Consider the following 14,929-nt stretch of genomic DNA (forward strand, 5'->3'; position numbering starts at 1 on the left):
CCACATTTGACCAAAATTGAGTTTAAATGGACATGCGTGCATATTTTACAGTAACTGTGATCGATACGTGTTCTTCCGATCATTAATTAGAATGGTCAAGTCGCGTTTCGTATTGACAGATGAATACGCTCAGTTTATTAAATAGCCTACGTCTTAGTTAAATACGCTTACTTTATTTAATATTAATTATAAGTGTATTAAATGTCTCTTGCAAGCTATGAAGGGACAATGAATCAATACACTGACAAAGTCCCTGCAACACCAGCTCAACCAAACAATGCCAAAGCACCACAACGTAGAAAACAGCAGCGCGTTTAATAAATGATTACAATGAATTTCATTACATATGTACAAGAAAACACACCATCAGCATACAATGCAACATATGTGACCCTGGACCACAAAACCAGTCTTAAGCATCGCTTGATTTTTCAGAACATTTTAACCAAATGCTTTCACAAAGTGGTGGGGAAATCCCCAGCGTAAATATCACCAATGCTAGACAGATACTTTGTTTGCACAGTCCTACCGTAATTAAGTAACTCATAGATGTTAGTCTGGTGTCCGGGGGAAACGTTTTCCTCGAAGGAAAGTCATTGTCATGTTTATTCGGCTATATCCAGTGCTGAGCTTCGATGAAACTTTACGAGACCGGCGAGATGCTTCACAGGCGGAAGATATGCGTCGTGATTGACAGCTTTGACACCAAACGGGTACGTTAAAATCAGATGACATGATTTCACAAGTTTTCATTGGCTATTTAGGTATGTGACGCATACTGTATATGGAAATGAACCTGGACATTCAATCTGTCGAAAAATCTCAAAATCGGCAAAATGAACATACGTGAGTTTCATCGGACAGCGACGATATGCTTACAAATAAGTCAATACTATTTTTTCAAAAAACAAGCACCTATTTCTAGGATTCAAGGTATTCATTAAATTCGCAACATCTTCTACAGCTGCATTTCACATCAAATTAAATGTGCTTTTTCACTCCTAAACACACGATAACAATGGGTTCACAATAACATCTGAAGAAATACAACAGTCTTTTACCATGCATTTGCAAGAGCACAACATCTAACAATTACAAATTATACCAGTACTATACAGCAGTGATTCCCAACCGGGGGAACGCGTACCCCAGGGGGTACGTGAAGAGTTTCCAGGGGGTACGCGAAAAGATTTAGATTTTGCTTTGATCTCATTTACTTTTAATAAAAATTTATTTCGTTTGTCCAGTCACTGACCTAAGATTGATTTTTGTGAGGAAAGCATTGTAAAAAGAACTACTTTAAACGTAATTTTAATCCTATCATTAATATTATTTAGACCCCGAAGCCGCCGCCAGGCGCCGCCATTTGCGCCATTTAGAAGTTCAGCCGCTATCAGCCAATAATTTCCTAAGCCAAATTGAGCCGCCAGCTGATAAAGTTTGGCTGAGCCGGCTAGAATTATTTGCAATCAAATAATAATTCTATCACATAGAGACATACACACACGGAATATAAACAATACACGAGATCCATTTTCCGATTGGTTTCATAACAGCACAGTCTTGTGCTCGCTCGTTGCTACAATACACAGAGGGGTTGCAACCTGCATACGTCATCAAGCCTGGTTTATTTAAGTTAACTGAGCATTACATTCGCAAGCCATACGCATATTACAACAATTTACAACTAACTTATAATAAGAATAAACTTTATAATTGTTGATATTTTGAAATAAGACAGTGTTGATGACGTAGGCAGCGTAAAAATGCGACCTCCGGAGGCAGTCTTCGTATTGGTAAATTAAAATTGCTTGTTTTCCCTACAGAAGAAGCGATGCATTAGTAACGTGCGCGTCACAACAATTCATTTCAAAAATAGACTGTGTTATTTTTATTTTTGACCAATGCGCGCGACCAGCATCCACACAGGAAAAAGCTGCGGGTAAAATAACGTTTGTATGTCTGTTTCCGGGTGCTGTATGCAGCATTTTTACTTTAATTTTGTATTGGAACTGCCATTTGGAATCGGTGAAGTCAAATATAGACGCGTTTCTTATAAGAGCCGCTTCTGGGAAGTCCGCGGCTGTATAACATTGACTAAAGTGGTCGCAATCAGGTCCGGTAGCGCCGCCACGAATATTTCTGCGAATGAGCGCAAGTAAAAGCAACAGAAAGTTTCTTTCTATCGGTCTCCCATGCTGCTTGAACCTCAGAAGTAAAGAGACTTTTAAAAAGCTTGCCAGTAAAATCCATATCACACCAGCAATGACAAGGTAAGCTAACGTTGCTATGGTTACAGTCCAGATTCATAGATTGCTAGGCTATTGCTATGCTATCTACAGTTTTATTACAAACAGCAACCAAAACTACAACGTAAAATTATTGTAGACTTTTAAACATCAATGTTAAACGTTTTTACCAACCTTTGTATTGTGCTGTGGCTCTGAATTAAAAGTGAATTAAAGAATAGAAATGAAAAGAGGTTGCTTGTTTTGCCATGTTATTAGTCTATAAGTAGCATTATAGTGGGCTCTAGCTCTATTGTGTTTGGTTATGTGTACCATAATTTACCAGACTTTTACCAGATCATTTGTCTATGTTTATAATTCTGACAGTGATTGTTATTGTATTTTGCCATAAGTCTTCACTGTGCCTATTCAAAGCTCGAGGGCAAACACATAACTTCTAGATTTATAAGCAGCAATAAACTACATTTTAACATTTTATAATGCCTAGTCATACTTCTGTTATTTTGATGAAAGTAACTCAAAAGTAACGTAACTCATTACAGTTCAGAGACAGTAATATTGTAATGTGACTAATTACTTTCAAATTACAGTAATTTGTAATATATAATGTATTACACTTTGTAAGTCATTTTCCCAACACTGTTAATCAGTATAACGTAGACATCTGTAGACATGTGGCAGCTTCAGCCATTTGCAGCTATGAAAAGTTTGGGGGCTGCAGCAGCCATTTAGGTTTCGGCTGAGCCGGCTAGCCAGCCAATAACTTCATCAGCCAGCCATAATTCTCAAAACAAACGGCTTCGGGGTCTAATATTATTAGCCGTCGTGAGTAAATCCGCTGCATGCTCCAATACACAATAACGATGTCCAACTCACAAACGATCTGACTATTTTCAATGAACCTGAATAGTTTCTAAAGACACAAAGTTTATTAACTATAAATAATGTTCAAATAGGCCTAATGATATTCATTCCCGCTGCCTGCCATTGTATTTTTAGATGACGCAAAAAAAACATTTGCATTGTTTTTGGCTAACATATTTTGTCCCGTATGATGTATTTTGTATTTAAAGTGAATGTCTTAACACATTTTGTTTCTCTTTATATTTGAACAGAATAATTTACCTTATTTGCACACTTTAATTATCAGTAACTTAAAATGAGATTTTACTAAATTTAGGGCATTTACTAAAAAGGACGTGAGAGCTCAATTCCAAACAAGCACCGAGTGGAATATACTACAAAGGCGCAAATAAAGTACACAGGCAAAATAATAACGTAAGCACATTTCCATAATGACCATTGCAATCTATTAAGAGCAGCGCTAATTAGTACAGGGTCGCAAATAAGAGACCTCAGCAGGACATCGCAATGAAAATGCGGACTGTAAAATTCCATAAACTAAGAAGAACCGGAGGGCGAAAGATGAAAGGTAAAAGAAGTTTTAAAACACCTGATTTGACTTCTCCTTGTGTCTTCTCCTCCTCTTTTCTCCAGCAAATTCGACATAGCATGGCTTGGCAAACTATATATATTTTTTAAAAAGCATGTTCCTCTGGCAAAATGTAATACTCTCCTCCCATTAATGTTGCTTCTAAAAATCAAACTTCTACAAAATGCATATGCAATAAGCTCGCAAAAATATCACCTTTTCAGAGCTAAATATCTACTGCATGTCTTTAGTAAGTTCAGTCATTATTTAACGCCAAATTGATGGTTTGCGCAGCTGTTAGTAAAGCTGGCCCTTAAAGGGGTCATATGATGAAATGTTTTAATTTGTAAAAAAAGTATTTGGCGTTCCCAGAGTCTGTATATAAAGTTTTATTTCAAAACACCCTACAGATAATTGATTATAGCATGTCAAAATTGCCATTTTGTAGGCCTGAGCAAAAATGTGCCATATGGGTCTGTCTTTTAAAATGCAAATGAGCTGATAAAATGCAAAAACTGATCGCAATGATGGTGGTTTGTTGAAATAAACATGCTTCATCAGTCAGTGTTTTTTACTTTAATGTTTAAAATTAATAAATTAATTAATATTACTAATTATTTGTCTTTAAAACACAACTTTGGTTTAGTTTCAATGAAGGGGTACTTGAGACTTACTGATAGGGCCGTGGGGGTACTTAGGGCTAAAAAGGTTGGGAACCACTGCTATACAGAACAAAAAAACAAATGAATCAGAATAGCTGGAAGACAGCATATGCTTACAAACACTTAAATTGAGTCAATAGTCATTTTTTCATAAAACAAGCACCTATTTCTAGGACTCAAGGTATTCATTCAATTCACAGCATCTTCAGCTGCATTTCACATCATTTAAATGTGCTTTTTCACTCCTAAACACACACTGAAGAAATCCAACAGTCTTTTACCACACATTTGCAAGAGCACAACATCTATCAATTACAAAATATACCAGTACTATACAGAACGGTCCACATCTGAAACACAGTGCACATTGAGGACCTAATGCTGAGATTACAAAAACTGCAATGAACATTCAGCAATGAACATTCAGAAAACAGTAACATTCAAGTAATGCAGTAATAGTAGAAAATATAATATATTTTATGCTTGGCTGAGGTGAAAAATTGGTGTATCAATATAGAAACAGACTTAATGAATCAAATGAAATGTGTATCTTAAATGTCCACTGAAACATAAGCTCCTCTGAGAATAAAAAAGTGGCAAATGAAAACATGGAGCAATGAGGCTGTAACATTCCTACATGAACTAACAAGAAATTTAAAAGAGCTTCTGTCAAAGTTCAAACGATGAGGAATCATGTGGAAAACACAATTTCATTGTGTCCTCTTCTTATGCAGCAGTAATGGCAAAGACGTCACCAACTGTTTATCTCAAAGCGCTTAACATTCATATGGCGGTAGTGTATGGATGGATACACTTTGTACATCCTGGCTTTCCAGGATTGCAGTTTTTATTTCAGGTGAATATTCCACAAAATCCAATAAAACTTTAAATGTTCACACCAGTGGCCTAAATGTTGACAAAAGTGGCCTCCAAAACTAGATATAAAAATGAACTTTAGCGGCATTCAAAAGAGAAGCTGAAGAAATCCTACAGTCCAGCAATTTTGTTCTTTAGTCCAAGACTTTGGGGGAAAGCTTTTCTCCTTCCATTTTCAAGAGCACTTTTTGAATAAATTCATAAGAGCATTTCAGCTGTTTGGGGTAAGCCATGTTCAGTACATAGATGACTCCCAGCATCATTGCACATGCTTGGGCTTCAGATCCAATGTTGTCCAGAATGACTTCTTCTTCAACATAAATGCCAATGTCATCTTGAGCTTCAATTTGTCCACCCTCCTTGATGACATACATGGCCATGGTGGATTTCTGCAGGTCTCTCAGGATGTCATCTCTTTCCATATCCTTTGTATAATATAGGTGACAAAAAAACACATAAATGTATTTAATAGATTTTGATTAAACATTTCTTTATATTTACAATATAGAATTACACTGGTCAGAAAAAATATTGAAAATATATTTCTGAGTTAAATAAAAGTTTATGTGAATTAACAAATCACTGATTTTTAGGTAACACCTTCATGTATTAACCCCCTGGGCTCCAAAAACGCGACGCCGCGTTTTGACGTGTTTTTTCCTTATCATGGCAGAACCAACTTAAAATACTCCATCATTAATAATCATACACTTACGTGTTTGACATCATTTGAAACAGTAAAGGATCTTCTTTAATATGTGTTAATTCACAATAACAACAGATCTTTGTGTTTTTGTCAAATAAAGAAAATAAACAGGGTGTGCATCCAGAGATTTCTGTCTCCGCCAGCTGTCTCTCAAAACACGTTACAAAAATAAATTGAAACTCTGCGAATACTCGTTACACAAGCATGATACACATATCCAAAGAAAGCCTGAAATGTCTACTTTTAAACAAGCTAAATATAATTGAAAACAAATAATGCCTGTTTATGTAATCTGCATTGAAGTAAAGAGAGTACCGTTTTTCCTGGCTGACTTTATTATCTTTAATTTGGTCACGCCCACAGCTGTTGACATGGTAATGAAGACACGAGCTGTTCAAACCATAAGCAAAGCGTAAAGTTTTATCAGATTTAAAGACTTTTCACCGCATGTTTGGATTATAAACTTTATACACACACGTGAGGAATATCTTCATTTATGTCTGGACATTGAGGAAGAGAAACATTTATCTTTAACGTTACCTTAGAAGAACAATGGAGGACGCACTGGAGCTGGATTAGAAGTAAGTAACGTTAACAGTTAATTTATACCATTTATATTTGCTATCATGTAACTTAATATGCTCATGGCTTGTGCAGTTCAGCCTACATACAGTAAGCAACCTCACAGACTGTATGCTTCGGATTGAAAAACTTTCGCATTGTTTACAAACGGACGCGATGTCACGTAATGGCAGATTTCACTGTTGCATGCTGTAACAGTGTTAAACACAGTTATTCACTTATATCCTTCGTGGCAACTTTCAGTAACCCTGAACTGCTGTATCTTTTAAGTGTGTGCTGTAATATAATTCCATGTTAACATGCTTATTTACAAACAAATCCGCGTGACCTTCCATAATGGCGGATATCTTTTACATGTTTTACAGTGTTAGACACATCCTTCATGGCAACTTGCTGCACTGCGGGATTTGCTGTAAAATGATTCCATATTGTTTACATGCAAGGCAATTCCATACATTGCGCTTTACACGCGACACCGTTTTTATGAGTGCCGCGTTAGGAGACGCAAGCTCGCGCACATGGACGCGCCATATGCGATGTGTTTTTAAAGTTCATTCGCGCTTACAGAGATGCGTTAAAAACAGAAGCTAGACGATAGGGGGATGGGCATCTGAAAACAGTCATCTGAAAACAGCTTTTTATATAACTAATCGCTGCAGATGTTTATCTGAGATTTAGTTTATGTACAAGATAGTTTATATGAATGTAGTATTAGTGACATTTACCCATCAGTATCAGTGGCAGCGCCAAGGGGGGTCTTGAGGGGTCTTAAGACCCGCCCAAAAAACGCCTTGACCCCCCATTTGACCCCCCACCCTCTTCCTGATTTAATATATATATATCCCGGATAAATATTAAAAAATGTTTCTCTACGCAGAACAATAATAAAGAATAATATTTTTCGACATAAAAAATATATAAACATAAAAATCACTGCGATGCACTGTGACGCGTGAACGTCGCTGCGTCATTGCGTTCAAGGCGCTGCTGTGAGGCCGCTAGAGCTGCTACGCCAAAGCTAGCTTCAAGCGGAAAATGGATCGCTTTGTCATACCTCAGAAAAAAATGAGAGCAGACGGAAATTTAAGGACTGAAAATATACCCGTTGTCGTGGATGAACAGCCGTGCTTGCTTATAGAAACAGAGGACAACGAGGAATTGGAGGAGGAGCAACTCGCAGCCTCCGAGGCGGGGGCGACAGGTGAACAGATAGAAAACAATGGCGCCTCATCGAGCTCTACAGCGGGCACGGATGGTGAGAATCCTGGTGGCGGAGTGGATTTAACGGGGGATTTAAGCCATGGCCCAGCCGAGAAACCAAGACAACCTCAACTTAAAGCATACCCGCGTCGTTCTTTTGGATCGCAGGGGCAGCTTGCATCCAGGAGTTTTAGTTACTCGTGGTTCAAACAGTACCAGTGGCTTGAATATTCTGTCTCAAAAGACGCGGCTTTTTGTTTTGCGTGTCGTCATTTTTTTCACAGTGTGCATGGATCTGGTGGTCACTCAGAAAAGTGCTTCACCCAGGAAGGGTTTAAAAACTGGAGAAAAGGAGGAGAGAAACTGGCGCAACATAACGCCAGCGCTTCTCACAAAGTGGCAATGGAAGGGTGCTGTGAATTTAAGGAGAGAGAGAAAAACGGATCAAGGATTTTGACGCAACTCCATGACGATGGGCATAAGAAAATTGTTAAAGAAAACAGGATCTACATGCGAGCAGTTGTTGAGTCACTGCGCTTTACAGCTTGTCAAACCATTGGTCAGAGAGGCCACCGAGAGGATGAACAGTCCACCAACAGAGGTAATTTCCTTGAAATGTTACATCTGCTGGGGAAGTTTGATAGCACTGTATCCAAAAAATTATCAAGTGGGCCAGGTAATGCAAAATATGTCCATCATGACATTCAGAACGAGTTAATTGATATAATGGCCTGCATTTTGAGAGAACAGGTTAGTAACGAAGTTAAACTAGGAGAGCACTTTACTTTAATGGTGGATGAAACAAAAGATGTGAGCAAAAAAGAGCAGATATCTATTGTTCTGCGCTACATACACAATGATGACATTTATGAAGAGTTTCTTGATTTTGTTCCTGCTGATGGTTTGGATGCAGAGTCTTTACTTGTGACAGTGAAAGGGGCATTGGCTAAATTCAATATAGACAAAAATGCATGCGTTGGACAATGTTACGACGGGGCATCTGTCATGTCTGGCTGCAACAACGGTGTTCAGGAAAAATTTCGCAGAGAAGTCCCACATGCAGTGTACATCCACTGCCATGCACACAGATTAAACTTGGTTTTAGTTGACTGTGTCCATAATGTAAAACCAGTTGCTGACTGCTTTGCCACAGTTCAGCTACTTTACAACTTTTTTTCTGGTTCAGTAACTCACAAAGTGTTCATGCAGAAACAAACAGAACTTGAGCCCACTAAAAGAGCTGTGGAATTAAAACGTCTGTCAGATACCAGATGGGCATGCCAGTACTATAGTCTTTGGGCAATAAAGCAAACCCTCCCTAGCATCTTAGCCACACTTGAGGAAGTCACCAATCAAACAAATAGCCATAGAGCCATTGAGGCTAGATCACTAAATGGCTTGATTGATGCACAGTTTGTTTTGCAAATCTACATGCTGGAGAACATATTTGGGCTCACAAAAACTTTATCTGACCAACTACAGGCCACAGATTTAGATTTGGCATCCGCCATTGATCTGGTCCTTGTACTGGTTGACACACTCAAAGAAAAACGCAAAGGTGAAACTTGGACCCATTTGTGGCAGGGTGCAAATGACATGTGTGAGAGAGTGGGCATTGACATGCAGCACCAACAGGCAAAAAGAAAAATAATACAGCCCTCCCACCTGCAGCAGTTTCATGTCAGCAATAGCAACACAAGGAAAAAGATACTGCAAACACCAGAAGACTACAAAATCCACTGTTTTTTCCCAGTACTTGACCGTTTAATCAGTGAATTGAATAGGCGCTTCTCTGCTGACAGTTGCCACGTTATGAAAGGAGTTGCAGCTATTAATCCCAAACACAAGACCTTCCTGCACCAAGATGCCCTTCAACCCATGGCTAGGCACTATGGCATATTAGAAGACAACCTTTCAGCAGAGCTACATCAACTAAAACGACTCATTGACAGAAAAAAACAAAATGGGGTCTCTCTCAACAGCACCCATGACTTGCTGATTCTATTAAGACCATACAAGGAGGCTTTCATTGATTTATACAAACTTGTGTGCATCTCCATGACACTGCCTGTATCAACAGCTGCTTGTGAGAGGAGCTTTTCTTGCTTACGGCGTTTAAAAACCTACCTCAGAAACAAAAGTGGCGATGTCCGAACCAGCAATCTTGCTGTGCTGGCAATCAGCTCACGAAGAACAAAAGAGATTGATGTAGATGTTGTTATTGATCGCTTTGCAGCCAATCATAACAACAGGCGAATTGTTCTCTTTTAAGTGGTGAGTAGTACACTCTTACATTATATTTTAACAGGTTTAAATTGTACTGTATTAAATGTGCTATAAACACAATTATTGCAGGAAATCACACATGTGGAGAATGGATTGAAGACAGGAGGAGACTGGAGACTTAAGAGGAGCAGAGAAAATGAGGAAACTGGACAAAAGAGCAGTCAATATTGGTAAGTGAAGTGAGTTAGGTGAACCTCTAGCTATTGTATTGCTGTATTTAGCATAAATACTAACCTATTTATGTGCACTATAAACTCATATGTTGCAGTAAATCACACCTGTGGAGACTGAAGAGAGGAGAGAAGATGAGAGGATGACACTGGAGAGTAATAGGAGTAAATTACACACAGCAAAAAAATGACTTTTTTACTTAGTGTTTTTGTCTTGTTTTCAGTAAAAAATATCTTAAAATTCTTAAATTAAAAATGTATTTTCATGATGAGTAAAATGACCTAAGAAAATAGTTTTCTAATTTTTACTGAAAACAAGACAAAATTATTAAGTAAGAAAGTCATTTCTTCAACTGAACAGAAGTAGGGCAATCAAAAGAGAGTATGAGAATAGATACTATTTTGTTTTCTGTCATGGGTATGGCTATGGCAGTTATAGTTTGAGCGCATTGTTTGTTAACTGGAATTGATTAATTAATAAAAACAAAGTGGTTCATATGCTGTGTTGTTTTTGTTGTTAAGTAGCAGTAATATGCCATTATTAGCCTTGTCCACTGTATTTTTTGTTGGTTTTCATGAGACCCCCCTTGAAATGACTAGGACCCCCCATTGCCCCCCCAATCAAAATTGTCTGGAGCCGCCACTGTCAGTTATATATGTAAGGGTATTTCTGTGGACAACTTATGCTAACAGCTGTTTATAACTCTCTTAGAGGTCTGCATCTCTCTCATCAGTACAAAACTATGAAGTGGAAAAACACTTTTTGGACATAAAGTTATATGGAAACACGAGCCACATGAAGTTTACAGCTCTGTTGTGTATTAGTTTCTTAGTTTATACAAAGTTTTTGAATAGGGTATGTTTCCAAATAAACTGAAAATGTCCTACTGACCATCATTTCTATTTTGATTATATTGTTAATTTAATAAACCTCAAACAAACATGTATACATTTGTCCTCACATTCTTTACTGTAGTTCACTCTTCAGATTGCTGCCTAAAGGCTCATTATGCAGCTCATTATGCAGCTCATTATGCAAGCCTTTGTTTGCTAGCTGTCAATCAATCCTCCTCGCATACAGCCCCTCGAAACAAAAAGTGTCTTACAATTTCTAAATCAATACATTGTTTTATGTGAATAAGTAGGCAGTATGATTTTCATTTTACAGTATGACATCATTTTAAAGAAAAAACTCTAGACTACTAGATTCTGTTTAGAAAGGTCTTGTTAAAGATCTAGTATGTGTTTTGTGGACTTATATCAGTGACTTAAAAAAGTTGCTTTTTTAAAAACCACGCATAAACCGTTTTCTCTCAAAAATACAAACATTTACATACATGTAGCTCATATAATATTTTAGCTCAGTTTGTGCTGAACGCAGTGGTGTGAGACACTTGCCATTATTATGTTTTAAAGCAACTGAAAAAAGACCAAATGTAAGAGCATGTCAAAACCTCTGAAAGTGTCCCAAAATGGTCGGACCCCAGAGGGTTAAAAACTCTTTACTTTTGAGGTTGTGAATGTGCTGTTTTTGATTTGGTACTCCGGGTCAAAGGAGATGAATGACAGATTAAAACTGTTTACTTTGTGGCATGTTTTATCTTCCTAAATGTAAAGTAACTGTTTCAAAGCCCAATTCTAGACTTTTTTGTGATAATTTACAATTATTTTGTAAATAAAAATAATTCTTTGTTTATCAGCTAATACACCAACACTTTCAGCAGTTCCCAAGAATAAATGATATATAATGTGCTGTAAGTGAATGTAAATGTTATTCTACAGCAAAAGATTACAAAGTGCAACTGTTTATGAGAGCAATGCACAGAACAGTAAAGAAATCCTCTCAGATGACTGTCATTCAGAGAAACTACCTGCAAGTACCTATAAGTTTACTTCAATAGCATTATTCTGTTTTCTAACTGCAGCAATGTAGGCCTAGCAGGAGTCCACATTAACTGAAAGTCCTGAGTCTGAACAGGAAAGTGTAGTAAAGAAGATAAAGATATGTGGCAAAAAACTTTTTTGGTTATTGACATTATTTTGTCACAGAAACGGGTTTTAAAGATAGAATAGATACAGATTACTAAGCAAACCTTTTTTAACTAAATGTGTGGTTTAAAATGTGAGAGTCTCGATGTCAACATTACATTGGTAGATTTATAGAATCATCTTGGTACAACACCAACGAGTTCACAGGGGCACGAATCACACATGCTCACATGTGAGGTAAAATTTAGTGCAAAAATGCTTTAATCTAACAATTTTGTATAACATATTTTTAAATCATTATCAGGCATTAAAATCAATCATGTGATTGTTGCTGATGTCATTTTCATTGTTTATTTATGGATTTAAAATTACATTAATTAAAAAAATAACGCAGTTGTAGGGCAAATGCATTGCACCATTAAACAAGTAATTACACAGAATGTAAACAAAACATGCCATTTCAGATGTGAATATGAATCCAATATGTCATTATTCTGATTGAATAGTATTTGATAAAAGTTAGTCAATACATTTCTATTGGTGCTTTTTACATAAAGGCAGGGGGGCTCCAATTGTAAGTGCCATGAAAAGACTGAAAGCTCTATAATATTTTTTTAATGTCTGTGTATGCACAAATTTCTGTGAGCTGTGCCCCCTTAAAAACAATTGGTGCATGACGCCCCTGTGCATATACTTATATTAATAAAAATATGGGTTCAGTAACTTCCATTTGAAATTCATTAACTTTTATTATTAAATAAAATAAATAAAACTATTATTGGATCCCCCCATAACGTCTGCCCCGTCCCGAATTTCAGCCAATCTCATCTGGTCACCCTATGTGATGTTCAACATATAGTGAATCACGGTAGAGCCCTGCACGGGCCAAAAACTCCAGCCCTAACCCGGCCCGAAGTGTTCAAGCCCTACCCGACCCCAGCCCGACAATGCCTGCAATCTTTTCAGCCCGAACCCGACCTGATCCAAGACCAATATCAATCACTTTTAAGCTCTCTCTGACACGTGGGCTCTTTGATGCGCGGTCTCGCTCTCTCTGATGCGCGTTCTCAAACATAATAAGAGGTGAAGTCAGTATCAGTTCTACACGGAGGCCAAGGGTGGCCCGTGCCTCTGTAGACATGTCCCTGGCCACCCCTGTGGCCACCTCGTGCTGACCAAATAAAAAGTATAAATTTATTTTGATTTTACACGCGAGCACCAAAAGCGGAACTAATGCGACGCAATGTTCTACACGGGCAAATTAGAGCGGCGCACCCAATCACTGTAGCAGGCTGCGGCTGCTGCTCGGCGTGTGTCTCAAATTCGTTCCCAATCTCCCGATGTTGAGAATGTGTATGCAGGTTTGGGCACTGGTAAGGACTCTAGCTGACTTGACATTGGGACACTGTTCACTTCTTCTCCTGTGACGTGGCTGCATAAGCGCGTTGTGATCATTCACAGCTGTTACTCATCAACAACCGCAAAACCAACATCTTTTTAAAGTTTACAAATTGTACAAAGTGCTGTAATTATGCTCTTACATATACATGCATAAAATTGGAGGAATATAATATATAAAAATGTGGTAACACTTTACAATAAGGTTCATTAGTTAACATTAGTTAATGTATGAACTAACTTGAACAAACCATGAGCAATACATTTGTTACAGTATTTATTCATCTTTGTTAATGTTAGTTAATGAAAATTTAAGCTTTAATTGTTTGTTCATGTTAGTTCAGAGTCCATTAACTAATGTTAACAAGATTTTAATAAAGTATTAGTATTGTTGAAATTAACATTAGCAAAGATTAATAAATGCTGTGTAAGTGCAGTTCATTATTAGTTCATGTTAACTAATTTAGCTAACTAATGTTAACTAATGAACCTTATTGTAAAGTGTTACCAAAAATGTTTACAATATAAAATAAATACTATTTAAATACTGATTAGATTGTGGTCCCTAACTGTCTAGCAATGTGTGTTTATATGTAAACTAAAACAAACGTTTGTCTTTATAAAAGTTTGCATTTCATAAAGTTTATTAAGTATGCACGCAAGATTTTTGGTTGGGGGGCTTTAGAAAAGAGCCAAGCTCCCCTTTTGCACCTGCACTCACTCTTGTATAAAATAAATATTTATATGATTGCCCCGCAGTGTTGTTTTCGTCACTGATGACGAAAACGAAATGATTTCGTTGACGCACATATTTTTTATGACGCTAACGCGACGATGACTAGCTAAAAATTTCTCTAAGGTGACGAAAACATGACGAGACGCTTTTGAGTTTTCGTTGACGAAATGAGACGGAACGAAAATGATTATAAGTCTGACGTTCATAATGCATGTCATTTTGCGTGAAATCAGTCTGTTTTTAGCTCAAAAGTATCAGCAATGCTGCTGCTTTCTATCCTTGTTTTGGGTCAACACAGTCTCACTCACGCTCACCACCCGGCTGCCGCCATGCCGCGCACGCGCACAAGATTTCCAACAACAACAACAACACACCTGCGGCTGTGGCGAGTTCGAAGGACCGTAGCGGTGACGCCAATAAACGGAAACGACGAGATGATTTATGGACATACTTTCAGAATAATCCATCAGACAGAAAAACGGAATGCATATTGGGAGACAACGGTAAATGTGGCCACAAACTAGGTGGGAAGAATACCACCAATCTCAAGCGGCACCTGAAGGCTCATCACGCTAATATTTTTTAAAGGTAACTAACAAGTCACGCTGTTAACATATCATATACATTCAATTTTACTCGACAA

The 14,929-nt window shown here is 37.6% G+C and overlaps 1 protein-coding gene across 1 annotated transcript; it reads left to right on the forward strand.

The window, feature by feature from the left end:
* Window positions 1–5,673: 5,673 nt before the first annotated feature.
* LOC129452486 (zinc finger MYM-type protein 1-like) lies at window positions 5,674–11,197 on the forward strand. Its single transcript, XM_055216366.2, has 3 exons — window positions 5,674–9,981; window positions 10,063–10,163; window positions 10,262–11,197. Exon 1 carries the CDS (start codon window positions 7,543–7,545, stop codon window positions 9,976–9,978), a length of 2,436 nt encoding a protein of 811 aa, XP_055072341.2. The 5' UTR covers window positions 5,674–7,542; the 3' UTR covers window positions 9,979–9,981; window positions 10,063–10,163; window positions 10,262–11,197.
* The last annotated feature ends 3,732 nt before the right edge of the window (window positions 11,198–14,929 follow it).

This window comes from Misgurnus anguillicaudatus, chromosome 12 (genome assembly GCF_027580225.2).
Source record: "Misgurnus anguillicaudatus chromosome 12, ASM2758022v2, whole genome shotgun sequence".
Classification (NCBI taxonomy): Eukaryota; Metazoa; Chordata; class Actinopteri; order Cypriniformes; family Cobitidae; genus Misgurnus; species Misgurnus anguillicaudatus.

Coding starts and splice junctions, on each gene's coding strand:
- LOC129452486 (XM_055216366.2), top strand. CDS start 7,543: ATGGATCGCTTTGTCATACCTCAGAAAAAAATGAGAGCAGACGGAAAT.